This window comes from Vicia villosa, linkage group LG6, assembly GCF_029867415.1.
Source record: "Vicia villosa cultivar HV-30 ecotype Madison, WI linkage group LG6, Vvil1.0, whole genome shotgun sequence".
NCBI classification, from domain to species: domain Eukaryota; kingdom Viridiplantae; phylum Streptophyta; class Magnoliopsida; order Fabales; family Fabaceae; genus Vicia; species Vicia villosa.
The window spans coordinates 149854759-149870941 of NC_081185.1; the positions used below are offsets into that span (position 1 = coordinate 149854759).

At 35.2% G+C, this 16183-nt stretch overlaps 2 protein-coding genes across 2 annotated transcripts; one reads left to right on the top strand and one right to left on the bottom strand.

Moving 5' to 3' along the window:
• Window positions 1–501: 501 nt before the first annotated feature.
• LOC131610475 (peptide chain release factor 1, mitochondrial) lies at window positions 502–4270 on the top strand. Its single transcript, XM_058882432.1, has 11 exons — window positions 502–736; window positions 816–916; window positions 1068–1166; window positions 2131–2314; window positions 2480–2528; window positions 2613–2691; window positions 2851–2925; window positions 3005–3082; window positions 3301–3459; window positions 3612–3707; window positions 3791–4270. The coding sequence occupies exons 1-11, from the start codon at window positions 622–624 to the stop codon at window positions 3983–3985; spliced, it is 1230 nt and encodes a 409-aa protein (XP_058738415.1). The 5' UTR covers window positions 502–621; the 3' UTR covers window positions 3986–4270.
• An 8839-nt stretch (window positions 4271–13109) lies between these two features.
• On the bottom strand, window positions 13110–15755 carry LOC131610477 (two-pore potassium channel 5-like). The gene is made up of 2 exons (XM_058882434.1): window positions 14599–15755; window positions 13110–13488 (listed from the first exon to the last, which is right to left on the bottom strand). The coding sequence occupies exons 1-2, from the start codon at window positions 15600–15602 to the stop codon at window positions 13341–13343; spliced, it is 1152 nt and encodes a 383-aa protein (XP_058738417.1). The 5' UTR covers window positions 15603–15755; the 3' UTR covers window positions 13110–13340.
• Between the last annotated feature and the right edge of the window lie 428 nt (window positions 15756–16183).

Here is a 16183-nt window from a genome sequence, read left to right on the forward strand (position 1 = left end):
ATTTATGTTACTTGTAAAGTCTTAACTTATGTTCATCTATGAAATATGTAATCGATAAAATATAATGTAATAAAAGGTACGGAGCTAAGTAGTCTGAGTTAGAAAATATATAAATAATGCAACTGTAAAATCAAATAACTAAGTAGGTCCCCCACGGGTTGTGTGTTATCCGTGATAATTCTGTAAAAATCTCACTATCTAGGTTTACCAAACCCATGAGATTATCCATAAATAAATGCAAAAATACCAGAATTTTTAAAATTTCTAATAAAAATGTAAAGGATTGAATTGTGAAATTTCCAATAAAAAAACTTACTCTTTTCAAAAATTTTGATAAAAGTATGAATTTTCGGTACCGCCTTAGAGGTTTTGAAATTCCCACATATTATGAGTGAATTTTAAAATAAAAAAAAAAAAAATTAGTCCATTCATTGAGTTTGTGGGGTGCATGATATAAATGGGGATCGCAGGTTAAATCCGTGAAAAGAGAACATGGCGGCCCAATGGATTTTATAATGGTTTTTCACACTTTCAACTCTCTCGAAATGCGAATAGCAGAGAAGAACAGCTTAGAGATTCTTTCACTTCATTTCACTCCGATTGTTAGAAAAAGCGTTACCAATGAGAATTCATGCTAGATTTTTCAATTTCCGTCATCTTCTTCGGTTGCGAAACCAATACGAATCAAAATCCAAACTCACACTTCCAAATTTCCGTCATCGTCCTTACTCTTCCGGTAACTTACCCCCCTTCAAATATTGTAGCTTTTAATTTTTTATTCTTTTGTTTGTTGAATGCACTAGCTTTGATAACAGAAGTTCAACCTGAAATTTCGCCGGATCTGTTAAACATAATGGAACAACGATTCTCAGCTATTAAGTATAGGGCTAAGTCTCTTGATAATCTCATTAATCAGGTAATGCAATTTTGATGTTTTTTACTTTTTTTTATGTTTAATACTGAATAGTTTTGATGGTAGTTCTTGTATGTTTAATTTAATGATTATGTGATTAATTTGATTCGAGATGATTATCTTATGTATAATTAATGTTGTTGATTGAAGACAGCCAGAAGTGTCGCCATCCGAGTATGCAAGAGCTAACAAGGAGCTTCGAAAGCTCAGTGGTTCGGTGGAACTTATTAATGAACTGAAGGATAAACAGAAGGTAATTTTATGGTTATGTGATTCTGTTGATGCAACATGTTTTGCTTAGCAAGAACTCCAAGTTGCTTGAATTGCATGTAGTATAACTGAGTAAGTGTTTTGGGAGAAGACAATAAAGTAATGTCTTTGTCTTATGTTTATGATATTCAGATAATGATTTGGCAATACAGACTACCTTATTTTGGTAAAGGACTTTTTTTTGTTGAAGAATCGTTGAGTTAGTTAATATTAAAAGTATTGTGTGGCTTAATTTTAGATTGGAGTTTAACTAAATATACCCTTCATAAGTAAGTGTAGCAGAGATGAAAATATTAGAGTGTTGAGGTAACATCTATAGTAGAAAAGATGGTGAAAAATAGACTTGGGAGGTTTAGACATATAGAGAGAGAGAAGACTTGTGAATTATGTGGTAATGATAGTAGATCAAATGGAGAGGAATCAAACAAGTAGAGGTAGAGAAAGACCTAGATAAACTATAAGAGAAGTTATTAAGAAAGATCTCGAGATTAATAATTTGAATAGAAGTATGGTATTGGATAGAACATTATGCCAGAAGTTGATCAATGTAGCCAACCCCACTTAGCGGGATAAGGCATGGTTGTTGTTGTTGTTGTATAAAGGGGGGAGAGAGTGTTCTTTTATCTGTCTTAAGCTATATATATTTTACTTTATTCTTGTGTTCACCTAAGCATATATGCTTTAGCAAACATGTATTTAAAGACGAATATACTTAGTTCATGACACAACACAATAATGTCGTTTGATTCTTGTTTGTAGTCAACTCCACTTAGTCGAAAAAGGCGTTGTTGTTATTTCTCCCACGGCATTTTTTTTTTCTATGCCTTTTAGGTGGCTTACTTTCTATTTGCATTTCCTATGTGATTTATTTACCATACATTTTAGAATTTGAAGCTTGGCTATTGGTTTTCTTGAAAATCATCTGATACTCATTTTGACCATTGTAGGAAATTGATGGCTTGAAGTCACTAATGACTGAATGTTCTGAAGACAAAGACATGCTTAATATGGCAACAGAGGAAATGGGTCAAGCCATAGAGGAAGTAAGAAAACTGCAGAATTTGTTGCTGAAGTCATTACTTCCTAAGGATGATGCTGATGAAAGAGATTGCATTTTGGAGGTACGAGCAGGTAAATTATCACTGTTGAAAATGGAGATCTATTGTTTGTGTTCATCAAACACATTTTTCAATAAATGTCTACTAACTTGTCTTAGGTCCTGTACTCCTGTTGATCGTTTTGCTTCTGTATCCTTACACTTTCTGTTATTCCCATTTGTTTACACTATTTTTACAGGGAGTGGTGGGGAGGAAGCTTCCTTGTTTGCAATGAACATCCTTAAGATGTAAGGTTTACATTTATCACAGTGGTCACATTCAGAAACTGTTGTCATAGTTTTCTAAAAGAGATCTTGCCTTGCATAATGTAGGTATGAGAAGTATGCTCACAACAAAGGCTGGAAGTTTGAAGTGGTAGATATAGCTCAATCTGATATGAAGGGATTCAAGGTTCGTATTTTATGCATTAATGTGTATTCAATATTACCTGTTTTTCAGTACTGTAACTGTTCGTTTCAGCATCCACCATACATTGGAAACTTCCCACTATATTGTGTACCACCAATTTTTGTCTATCAATTGATGTATGTTTGGTTTTCACTTTCTCAGGAGGCTAGTGCAGCTATTGTAGGAGTTGGTGTTTTTGGGAAACTAAAATTCGAGAGTGGAATTCATAGAGTACAGGTATTTGTCACTGCCTCTCACATTAAATCTATGTGTACATCTCTTTCAACAATTAGTAACATTCTTTTTTTTTTAACAGCGAGTTCCTGTCACCGAAAAATTGGGACGCGTTCATACCAGTGCTGTTTCTGTTGCAATTCTCCCTCAGGCCGATGAGGTAATTAATAAATGCCCTTATGAAACAATGCCCTGTGATACGGAACTTACATGCTTGTTTTTTTAAACCTTGAGATCTTCTAAAATAAGGATAAAATAAAAATCATCACATAGATCCATACAAATGCAATTTCTATCTCTCTGTTTTTTCTTCCTTCGCTTAATATCTTTTACAAGTTCTTGCTAGAATCTTATATTATATGCATGCCCCTTTTGTAGGTCGATGTTCAGTTAAAAAATGAAGACTTAAAAATTGACACCTATAGATCTGGTGGTTCAGGTGGTCAGCATGCAAATACAACTAACAGTGCTGTTCGAATAACTCACCTTCCATCTGGGATTGTGGTTGCTATACAAGATGAGCGTTCTCAGCATATGGTAAATATTCCGAAATGTTTGGCATGGTTCACTTCTTTTTTTTACTGCAATGCTAATGTGGTTATTCTGTTTTACAATTTGTCATCTTTTTTGTTGTTGTTGTTGTTTTTCTTATCCTTACATGCTAACCATGCCTTCACATTTCTACTCAGAATAAGGCCAAAGCTCTCAAGGTACTGTGTGCAAAGCTATATGAAATGGAAAGGATAAGACTTCATAGTAGTCGATCAAAGCTCCGATCAGAGCAGGTACAAAAGATCTCTTGATAAATTTTGTTCAGTATGTCAACTTTTTTCCTGGATTGCCTCACCTCAAGTTTCGAATTGTACAGATCGGTAGTGGGGACAGATCTGAACGCATTCGAACATACAATTTTCCTCAAGGCCGCGTAACTGATCATAGAGTTGGTATCACTTATCACAACATAGAAGATGTGATGCTAGGAGAGAGTCTTGATGTCTTCATTGACGCTCTCCTTCTGAAAGAAGAAATGGATGCAATTGCAACTTTTAGTTCTTCTACCTAAGCCGGTGGGTGAAGATTTTGCTTAACATTAATTCACTGTTTTATTTATGTAATTCCCTCACCAAAATGAACGAGTTTCGTATGTTGTTTTAAACGCTAGGCAGAGAAAGAGCATAGCACATAGTGATTTGTGTGTGACTGACTAAATGAGAATAACATGCATTTGGTTTCTCTAAAATAAATTTCACTTTAGAGAGAAAGATGTCAAAAAGTTTAATTGCTCATAAGAAAATTTATGATCTATGATAGTATGCGGAATACATTTTGTTTATGCAAATAAACTCATTTTCTGATTAAGGTATACATTTTCTTTTTTGTGATAAAGAAAGACTCTTCTAAATCTTCAAAAGATAAATGAGACTAGTTGCTATGACATATTGCAGACAACATCTGACTCCCCCAACCTTAAAGGGCTGATATAGTGAATGAATTCCTAGGAAATCTTCAGTTTCTTCACAAAATCAACGTACCATGAAGGGTTGAAATATGAGTGAAGCTACTGACATGGATGATTTGGGAAGAAGCTTTTGTGAATGGAGTTGGAAGGAGAACAAGCTGTTTGAGCTGGCATTAGCAATGGTAGACAAGAAGCACCCCGAACTGTGGGCGATGATCGCAGCTATGATTTGGAGGTGAGAAGAGTGTAGGGGACATCCAATATCCTTTTGGAGGATTTACATGTCATAGAATCTGGAAAACTGGATCATAAACTTGGAGAAATTCAGCCTCGTATCCTTGTTGAGTGTAAGGAGAAATAGCCACATTTAGTCGGATTAAGAATTCGCAACTTCTGACCAGTTTATTGGTAGTGCATAAGCTACAATAAACGATGAGATTGAGAAAATTTGGAAAGTTGAATCATTTTTAACCAAATCAAAAATGCTATAGGACAGTCTTTTCTGGCAAACTCGGTCAAAATAGAGTACCTTAAATGCTAAAAATAAATAAAAGTCTGATTTCAGATGATTGTATACTGGTAAAAATTAAAGAAATTGGAAGCAAGTTGCCACAAGAGAAAATAAGAAAATGAAGTTTGCAAGCTAAGGGAAACACTTCAATTCAATTATGTTTCTTGGGATTCCGGTGGCGATCAATCCTAGAAGATGTTCGACTTGGAGACCTATAGTGGACAAACTAAGAAAGAGATTAGGGGGATGGCATCACAAACACTTGTCGATAGGAGGGAGAGTGGTGCTCTTGAATTCCGTTTTATCTAGTATACCGATTTTCTTCTTTTCTTTTTACAAAGCTCCTAAGGCTATTGTAAAGAGGCTCATTGATATACAACGATCGTTCTTATGGGGGGGTGAGGAGGGAAGGAAGAAGGTGTGTTGGGTTAGTTGGGACTTGGTGTGTCGGCCAAAGAAGGAGGGAGGTTTAGGGGTGAAGCATTGTGGAAGATTCAATCTTTCACTTCTTTGTAAATGGAAATGGAGGATCTTGGAGGGAGGAAATTTTTTTTGGACTAACTTTCTTTCTTGTAGGTACGGCGATATAAAGAGAGCTATGCTCATGGCTCCGTCTTTTAATTCAAGGAGTAAATCTTCCCTTTGGTGGAGGGACCTTTGTTCTATCGGTGCGGATTCTACGGTCACCTCTTCAAATTGGTTCGCTTCTTCTATATCCCCTAAGCTTGGTTCGGGTTCATTCATTCTTTTTTGGATGGATCGTTGGTTGGGTAACATTCCGCTAAACACTATGTTTCCGGAGTTGTTTTTGTTAGCCGAAGACACTTGGTGCAAGGTAAAGGACGTGGGGTTTTGGAATGGAGATTTTTGGAGTTGGCATTTGACATCTTTTATAAGACCCATGGATCGGGCAGCCGCGGCTCAGTTTGAAGAATTACAAATTCTTCTAGTTCCGGTTCATCCCACTAGGGTGGAAGAGGATGGTTTCAAGTGGTGGCGTCATGCTTCCGGTTTTTCGGTTAGTAATGTTTATGATTCTTTCTCCTTATGTGTTGTTCCGGTTTTTTCTTTGGAATCCTCTTTCCGTGTGGTTTTCTCTAGTCTTTGGAAAACAAAAGTTCCTAGTAGAATCCTCATTTTTGGTTGGAGATTGATTTGGAATAGGCTACCAACCAAGGTTGAATTAGCTAAGAGGGGTATTTTGGTTAATCCAAGTGAGCTTCGTTGCCCTTTTTGTCTTAATTTCGAGGAAGATCTCAATCATCTCTTTTTTGAGTGTTCTTTTACTAATAGTTGGTGGAGGAATTTTCTTTATTGGTTACATTTGATCGACGATTCCGCGGTTGATTCGATAGTGGGTCGTCTTTGTTGGTTGGAGAAGCATTGTGATAAAGTGGGGGGCGTTGGTTTGAAGTGGTTCCTTGGTCTTGTTTTTTGTTGGATTGTGTGGATTGGTAGGAATGAAGTAATTTTCAATGGTTTGGATGTAAAATCATTCGATGGTTTATCTCGAATGAAAGCTCTATCTTGGGATTGGTTTAGTGTTTTCTTTAAAGGTTTTTGTAATAGGTCCCGGGAGGATTGGTTCTTAGATCCCGGTTTTTTTACGTTTTGAATTTAGTTGGATTATTCGGTGATAGGTTGGTTAGTTTTTGTTACACCGACCGGTTTTTGTATTCTTGTATTTGGGTTAAGCACCCCTAGTGCTTTTTAATTCCAATTTGCTTATAAAAAAAAATTATGGATATATGTAATCAGCATCACTTTCAAAAGTGGGTCTCAAATCTCTTTAATATAGTGATCTAATTTATATCAATTTGACACACAAGATAAAACGTACTTCCTCAACATTAAGAAACTTCATGGTAGAAAGAAAAACATAACATAATTCTTTTAATAAGGTTTTCACAAAATATTTAGATTTTGTGACGATGCATAGGTTAAATCAACTTATTTATATTAATTTATTATTAAAAAATAAAAAACATTAATAATTAAATCATAAACCAATAACTTATATTTATCTAGTTCAAATAATTACTCCACTCACCCTAAAAAAAAATTTAATTATGTTAAAATCAGGGTGGTAAAACAGACCCAGCTCGTTGGACATATCTGTTTTACTTGCACTTTAGTGCAGAACGAGTCAAAGATTTAGACTCGCACCCTAAAAGATGTATGTCCGCTCTGACCTTTTTTTTATAGGATTTTGAGGGCGCAGCAAGTATTAACATAATTTTTTTGCATTTTTAAATTTAAAATGTGTAATGTCTGTTGGTCCGCCCCATCCTCATTTTTAACGGGGAGAGATAAGGTTATATGTCCGCATCTTCAACTATGTCCGTTCTGTTCCATCCCATTTTTTGCGGGCTTTTGCGGGGCATTTATACCCGTTTACCACCCCTAATTAAAGCAATGTACATATTACATTAATGTTTTTTTTTAGGTTCATATGTTATGTTGCCATTCATTAAACTAACAACTATGTTGCTGTACTTAATCTACCTTCTACACAACGTCTCAAAATTTTCATTTGCTTCATAGTGTGAAATATATCCGTAAACAAATCCTTGAATAACCCCTTTTACTTCAATACACTCCATCCCAGTTTTTTCTTAAGATTCTTTTCACCCATAATTCTCCTTGACTCTTTAAGATCATTCCATCTTTTAATACTTGGTTTAACATTAATCAATCTACAAAATGATGTAGAGCAAGACAACAACACAATCAGAGCAGAATGTTTTTTTTCCTGTTGTCTACAACGTGTCTGTGAAAATTCCTCAACTAGACATATTTTATATTGAGTATAGGAGAAGCACAATTTTGCATTGTCCATGTTTTCTACTCAAATAGGAGGTTTACATTGTCCATTTCGAGAGTTCCATCGTTGTCCTAACGATAAAGATGAGAGCAAAGGTATTTCTCGTATGGAATCTCACTTAAGACACTAAACATATGTAGTGGCGAATGGAAAAGGGCAATAAAGAATGCAATTGAGAATGATTAGTTTTATTTACGACATTGGAGGAGTCTTTGAGAGTGGTTAAGCAATGGTTATGTGGGAGGTGTATGAGCATTCAATCCACATTCAGCACGAAGCCAATTGCTAAAACTGTTAAATTAGAAACTATCATTTGGGCGGAAGAAGTCACGAAGTCAATTGCTGCTTCCACTTCTCTTTATATTTTCGACACATTCAGCACACACATTAAAAATACCAAAACACTAAAAACTCAAAACATGCTGAAATTTAAAATTGAGTGAAATTAAACTAAATCGATTGAAAATAAAATATGTTACCAAATCGTGGGTTGCACCGCACGCAACTCTTATTTAAGGTTCTTAGCTTGACCTTTTGCTTCTCTGTTAGGGCGGCATAAATAATACGAAGAACATATCATCCTTCTTCTTCCTCTTGTTTGGTAGGATTTTCCATGAACTTGAGGAATTGATGATGTGGTTCCCAAATCTTCTTCCGCTCAGTGATAGCAGACAAAGCATAGATGAAGTCCAATACTTCATCAATTTCTTCACTTTCATCTGCTTTGTTTCCAAAATAGCTCTTGGGGACATGTTGTGGTTGAAGATGTTTAGGTTGGATATCTATGTCTATGTAAATTTTTGCCTTTGAAACCTCATCCATAATCATACCATCCTCTCTTGGGTTTCTTGCTCTTTTCCCAGGCTATTCTTCAACTCATATTTTTCTATCCCTAATTCAGTTATTCATCCATTGGTGTGCACAAGTCTTCTTTTTCATCCTTCTTCTAGCCTTCTAGGTCTTTCTCTTTCAAGAAAGGTTATGATACTTTGATATAATTGGGGAGTATAGGATTAGGGTCATTAAGAATATTTTTCTTGGTCCGCCTAAATGGTTATTTATTGTCAAATTGGTTAAGAGTCCAACCTTTAACCTCATCATTACTCTCAATCTTACTTTTTCTCCCTCATTTTTCTCATTCTCAACATCACTTTCCACCATCACTTTCTTTTCATCACTCGCTTGTGTTGGTGTATCTGCCACACTACTTCTCAAACCAATAGCACTTCAGGTTATCCATAGTGTTACCATTGAATCCTCCTCCTGAATTAGCATGAGTTGTTATTTGCTTTGACAACTGCTCAATTTGTGCCTCTAAATTTTTTATGAAGGCCTCTGTGTTCTTCTTTATTGTCTGTTGAATTTTCATCATCTCTTTTTTATTCTTATTTACTCTATCAAAATCTGCTTAAGTGGCTTGCATAAAACTTACCAAGACTTCCTCTAATTGAGATGATATCGTTAGTGGTTGATCTTGAGGCTCTTCTAGGATGAAACTTTGAAAGTGATTATTGTCCCAATTACAGCTCAAATGATTAACCCATCTTGGATAGGTATTGAAGGAAGGGTTTGGCTCATTATAGTTTCTCGCATGCCATGCCTCTGCAACGTAACTCTCAGATATACAATGACCATTTTGGCGACCTTCACCACATAAATCACATTGTAACACTCTGACGGGATTAACATGTGTCGAACTCAGAGTCGAGGCCCCAATTTACTTTTTTAAGGTTTCAAGTTGTACTAAAAGCGCATGTTGAAGATCCTCTTCATTGTACATTCCTTATTTACCTTGAACATACAAGAAAGATTTGTATATTTATTGTGTGTTTCATGCACAACTGTGTTCATATTTATGTTATAAGACTAAAGAAAAAAACAAATAAAGTGATTAACATAAAAGTTGGTGCAGTTGGATGGAATTGCGGGGATCTCTTTCAGCTTAATTAGAGGTCCTAAATTCGAATTCATCTCTAAGCACGCAGCAGTGTTAAATATTTGTGGGAGAATTTTCTGTGTATTATGGTCCTACAAGACTCGAGGGATTAGTCTTTGCAGTTACACGCAGAGGATACCCAGTTTATACCAAAAGAAAAAAGGCTGGCGCAATTGGTAACAAATTGTCTCGTGCATTGAGAGATTGTGGTTTAACTCTCACTGTCGATGTAAGTAAATCTTTGGTGGGTATTCATAGGTAAATTTGCTAGCACTCTTTGAGCTTTTAGCCTTCTGTTGACCTTTGGTGGGTGTAGTAGATGTAATCAATTTGAGTATGGATACTAAAGTGTTGAAATGACCAAGAGAATGAGATTTTGTATTAAAAAAATCAGTTTGTTGGTCTGGAGTTCCAATGAAATTTAGCAAACCAAGCTCAAAGTGCTTGTTTTAGATCATATACAATCTTACGAAGACGACACACTTTGTTTGTCAAACAAGTATATCCTGGAGGAGGACGTGTATGAACCTTTTCTTCTAACTCACCATTACGAGTGGCTGCAATGACAACAAGTACTTGAACAGGGGTGATGCATGTAATAAAAGCAAATGTTTCTTCATAATCAATAGCATACTATAGGGTGAATCATTTCGCAACGAGACAGGCTTTGTATCTCTCAATAGATCCATCAAAAAAGTATTTATTTTTTATATTTATTTTCATCCTATAAGAGGATTATTAGAATGATGTTAAACAAAGTCCCATGTGTGGGTTTTCACCAATTCCTATAATTTCTCTTGCATAGCTTACTGTCAGTGAGGATTTGTAGATGTTTTCTTATAGGATTGTGGTTCATGAAGGTGAATCATAGTGGAAAATAATGATAATCACGAAGAAAGGGCAGGTGGATTTATTACCTCTCGAAGGAAGCTCAATAGTGAGCAGTGCATGATCAACCTCTAAAACATCATCACTAAAAGTGGATGAAACATTGGGAAGGGTTGAAAGGTCGCAAGAAGATCTTCCATTTGTGTTAAAACTTGCATATGTGTTATTAGGAAAGTAGTGAACATCAAGATTAGTAAATAGAGGATTGGAAGTGGACGGGATTGACGTAAACTTCAACAAGGAAGATAAAATTATGTGTTTCTAAAAGATAAGATGACGAGAGATGCAGATGCATGGAGATATTAAGTCCCAACATCAATAAAATGTCTGTTCAGTAAGCTAACCAAGAAAGAAACAAAAAAGAGCATGAGTATTCACGAAGTTAGAGGAGGACAAAACAAGCACAACCAAATACCTTAAGTAATTTCTAATCTGATGTAGTGTGATAAAGATATTTATGAAGTTAAAGGAGGATAAAACAAGCACAATCAAATACTTTAAGTAATTTGTAATCTGGTTTAGTGTGATAAAGATGTTCAAAATGTGATATATTACTGAGAACGAAGTCATAAAGGTGACATTGGTTTCTCTCAACCCGACCTTCTTGATATGATGTATATGAAAAAGAGAATTCATATAAAATACCATATTCAACAAAAAAAGACATGAGCTTAAAATTGTGATATTACATTGCATTATCTCCATAATTCTTTTTAATGGTTTTAGAAAAGTGTGTTTGAATATTTTGGCAAAGTTAGTATAAATTTCAAGAATCTTATGCCAAATTTTTCATCATGTATATTCAATTAAAATGAGAATAGTCATCAATAAATAACACAAAATAGTGAGAATCTCTCATAGTGATGTGAGAGCAGGTCCCTGAATATCAAAATGCACAATAGCAAATGGTGAACCTGAAACATAAGTAATTTTATTAAATGATAAAGCTGGTTGTTTAGCAGTTTAACAAGAAGTACAATCAAAAGATTCATTAGTGATAGATGAATTTAATCTAAAACATATGAGACTCATCGAAATCGTATTTGTCTCATTCAGTTTTTGATGGTTCTCAATTATGATTATGGACGGGTATGAGCATCCTTACGGTACTAGAACACTTTACTTACACTAGAGAATATTCTTCCTTGTCTCAAGTATGAAGAAACTATATTAGGACTTGTCCGCCCCAAAGTTGACTTTGCCTTCACAACTACAAATAAAACTATCAAATTTTGTTGTCGTTGTCATTGTCGTAAGTACGAACATTCTTTTTCTGATTGTTCCATTGTTGAATGTCATAAATAATTTCATGAAAAAGGTCAGTGCTTCAAATTATTGTCGATATCACAAGACAGATAAACACTTTATTTATAATTGTCTCACTCATCCTCTAAAATCTGATCAGGATAGAAATCAACATCATCCCAACCGTTTTGGGCATGTACATAACGTCAAAGTGGATGGATGACCTTTCAAGAATCCTCTCATTACTTCAGTTCATTGGTAATAATTAGAACTATTGAGAATAGCTATAATAGGAAAAGTGTCCTCTAATTTTTCCATTGTGATAGCATAATGTTAAAAAATAAACACCACTATGAGAGTAGAATTAGCAAAAATTGAAAAGAAAAAAGAAAAAATTTCACTAAAATATATGAGGAATGATCAACCTTGTCAATTTCAAAAAAAAAATGTTTTTGTACGGTGGATAGTAATGGGAGTAAAGGAATATAAATCAAACGGAAACGACACTAACCAACAAACAGAGGAAATTAAAACCATAAACATAATCGGAAAAAAAAATCAAAACCTAAATTCTTTGATATCATGCATAAACTTAGAAAGACATGAAAATTATTTAAGGAATTTAAAAAGATGAAATTTTCTTATGATATAGAACGAAGGGAGTATATGTTCTATAAATAGGTATGTTTTCTTATTTATATTATAGGATTGGAGACAAATAAAATAATTAACATAATGATTAATTAATCATAACATAATTGCACGAGAGTTGTTCATTACATCCTAAGAATTTCTCCAAAACCTTATAATGCATGAGAGTTGTTCATAGTACATCCTAAAAATTTCTCCAAAATCTTATAATAGCCCGAAAATGTCTTGTACTCGTGTGGTTCGATGGTTTTATAAAATGATTATAACGGTTGGTCCATAAGTTAAAATTAGAATATCGCCTGTGAAAAAACTGAAAGTATATCAATAGAAAATGGTGTAAACTTAAGAAATTCTATAAAAATTGATGTGAAAATAATCTGCAGAAAGTTTCACAAAGAATTGAAAATTATGGTGTTTGAAAGTTAACTTCCGGATTGTTCCACTTTGAACTCATACTACAAAGAATACTACAAAGAATTGCGTAGGAAATTATGGTGTTTGGGAGTTAATTTTCAGACACACTTTGTCCCGCTTTAAACTCAATTACGAAGAATTTTGTGTAGGAAATTATGGTGTTTGAGAGTTAGCTTCTAGACACACCTTGTTCCGCTTTGAATTCATCCTAAAATATCGTAGATATATCCTAAAATACCATAGATATATCCGCAGGAAATGTTAATCATTAGCAATATTTATCAAATTTGTTGTGAAATATTACAACAAATGGGTTTTTTCATATTTTTATAGAGATTTCAAAAAATACATCTTCTAGTAACTTTCTTCATGTTAATCCCCACAATTCTAATGTCTGTACAAAATCTCTCTCCCAACAATACATGTATATTTTGCACTATTGATTCTGTCTCACCACTAGCTTTTGTAAACAATTATATTTTTTTTTATGTCATGTTCTTCCCTCTAAGAGATGAGGTAATGTTATCTTCCCACAGTTAGAGGGATCCAGCTTCCTGAATTGATCACAAATTTGCATTACATCTTTATCTTGTATTTTTCCCATCTCTTTCAGCTTGAAGATCACATATTCTGACTTACTGAAAACAAATCAATAAAATTTCTACTGAGAAAATAATCTTAAAAAACCATACAATCAGCACATAAAATAATTGAATAATGCATACATTATTGAATCCTTTATTGAATGAATGTCACACTCATACTCTGCCCCTACTTGTTTACAATCATGCATAGAAAGTGACTTTGCCAATCAAATGTCTGCTAGTGATTAAACAAGACTAAAAGGCAATCCCATCTAAGCTAATGCTTAATTAAACAAATTCAAGTTATGTCTTCTTTTGACTAAGAATATATTGATATATATCTAGAAATCATGATTAGTGACGAATGATTGTAGCTAATTGTAATTTTTTAAGAGGAAATAAACTTAATTAGAATATTCAAGTTATGGCATCCAAGGTTGTATTCTTGTTTGATCTAAAACTCTACTAGCTAGTGGGTGGAAAAACGGGTCCAACCCGTTGGACATGCCCCTGTCTTCCTGCACTTTTTCACGGATTCTTTCCTTCCGCCCAGTTTTTTTCGGATTTTTCCGGATGCGGAGATTAACATAAATTTTTGCAATTTTTAGGCTTTAAAGATGCAAAGCCCACATGCCCGCCCTACCTTCGAATTTTTGCGGGACAGACCAAGAAGGTTTTAGTCTTGCACCCCACAATAATGTACACCTCGTCCCGCCCCATCTTTTGTTGGGCTGATGTAGCCGCCAAATCAAGGCCTCAGCATCAAGACTATAATTGTGGCCACATCAGCTGTATTTTACCATAGTTTTCTAAATAACAAGGACTGCAATGCGACCGGAATGCAATCTAGCTACCACAATTATAAACTACTAATACTAATGATAAAAAGTCGCAATTATGATATGATGCAGACCATGAATCGTGTATTTGTCCACAATTGCAGCCATGTGATAGGCCGTATTTAATGATCTACGATAATGCAACAAAATGCAGACAAATACGGCTGATCAATGTAGCTGCAATTGCAGTTAAAATACTATGGCAGGGATCTTCAAACCCTTTATATTGTTGCATTGCAGCCACAATTGCGATTACGAGCCCCAATTTAAAACTATATGCACTAAACCTAAAACAAAAAAGGGTAAAGAAGTTTAGTTATGTTACCTAATAAAACCAGTATTGTTGATATCAGCAGCAAGCCAATCTTCAATAGTAATCTCTCTATGCAAAACCATCTTAGCCAATCTCCTATGTCTCCTATCAATCCTAGCCTCAGCCAAATACAGAAAAGCCCTAGCAACCATCAAAGTCGAAAACAACAACCATATCGCCGCAAACAACCTCCCGGTAAGCGTCTTAAACGCCCGATCCCCATACCCAACCGTCGTAACAGACATAACCGCCAAATAAACCGAATCAACCCAACCCAAACCCTCCACAAAACACAAAACCAAACTCCCAACACCAATACAAAGAACAACAACCCCAAGTGCCAAACCAACCTTCAACCTAATCCTCATCCTACCTTTCGCAACATCCACAATGTAATCCCTAGCTGAAAAACCCTCCCTAGCACCCATTTGAAGCCCGGTTAAAATCGTGTTTTCTTGCAAATCTAAAACGAAATTAACAAGGCCACTTAGAAGTATGTCTACGAAACCGAAACCTACTAGAACGAAAACGCATGCGAAGATTTTGGTTGTTGGTGTTAATGGAGCTATGTCACCGTAACCAATTGTGCACATGGTGACTATGCAGAAGTAGAGTGCGTCGACGATAGGGTGAGTTTCTATGCCGGAGAAGTTTTTGGTGTTGAAAGAGTAGATGGCTACGCCGATGGAGAGGTAGATAAGGAGAAGCCAAACGCCTTGTCGGATGATGGAGTTGGTTTGAGGTTTGGGGAGATGAGGTTGGTTGGTGGTGGGTGGTTTTAGGTTCGGGAGAATGAACATGGCCGGTGCGGTTTTGCAGCGGCTGAGTTTTTTTTGTTTGGGAGGAGAGAATGGTTGTTGGTGGTGGTGGGGAGTGAAGTTGCAGGATTGAATTTCTGATGGTGGTTGTTGTGGTGGTTGTGGTGGTGGTTGTAAGGTGGTGAAGTCGCTGAAGGATTTAGAGGAAGTGAAGGAGGAGGTTTGAGGGTTGATTAGAAGGAATGGATCGTTTTCCATAGCAGAAAAGAAAAGAAGAACATGAAACGAACGGGTGAGAAAGATGAGATTCGGTTTGTGTGTGGACTTGAAAGTGTGTTTGGGAATAGTGACATAGAGTTTGGTTTTTGAGTTATGAGAAATTGTCAGTTGTGTGGGGCCATCCCACGTCTGCTCATCACAAACAACAGGTGATTCTAGAATCAGATTCTCTAATGCTGTATCTTTAATTTTTAATTTTTAATTTTTTAACTTTAGGGATTATTAAATTAATGAGAGAAGTAAGAAAGAGATAAAGTAAGAGAATCTCTAACTTCGCTCTAGGATGTGTCTTGTGCATCATGTGCGTTGTTAAAAATATCTCTGTTTTCTTAGATATATTTTCGAAAGTACCTTTTTTTTTATTTTAAAGTTGTTCTGTTTTCTGTTATATTCGCGTCAAACTCTTGTTCTCCCTCATTTTTCATTTTCTTTCTTCTTCACACTCTCACACTTTCTCAACCTCAAAAATCAAAATCCATCAAAATTGATTTTTTTTCTCTCGAGTTCGGCGATAAACGTGTGTATCAACGATTAACATATTCCAACAAATTTAAAACTCA

Excerpts from the sequence above, each read along its gene's own strand:
- LOC131610475 (XM_058882432.1), top strand. The coding sequence starts at position 622 with ATGAGAATTCATGCTAGATTTTTCAATTTCCGTCATCTTCTTCGGTTG. Across the intron at positions 1,167-2,130 it reads AACTGAAGGATAAACAGAAG|GAAATTGATGGCTTGAAGTC; the intron begins GTAATTTTATGG and ends TGACCATTGTAG. Across the intron at positions 3,083-3,300 it reads TTCTCCCTCAGGCCGATGAG|GTCGATGTTCAGTTAAAAAA; the intron begins GTAATTAATAAA and ends CCCCTTTTGTAG.
- LOC131610477 (XM_058882434.1), bottom strand. The coding sequence starts at position 15,602 with ATGGAAAACGATCCATTCCTTCTAATCAACCCTCAAACCTCCTCCTTC. Across the intron at positions 13,489-14,598 it reads AACAATACTGGTTTTATTAG|TAAGTCAGAATATGTGATCT; the intron begins GTAACATAACTA and ends ATTTGTTTTCAG.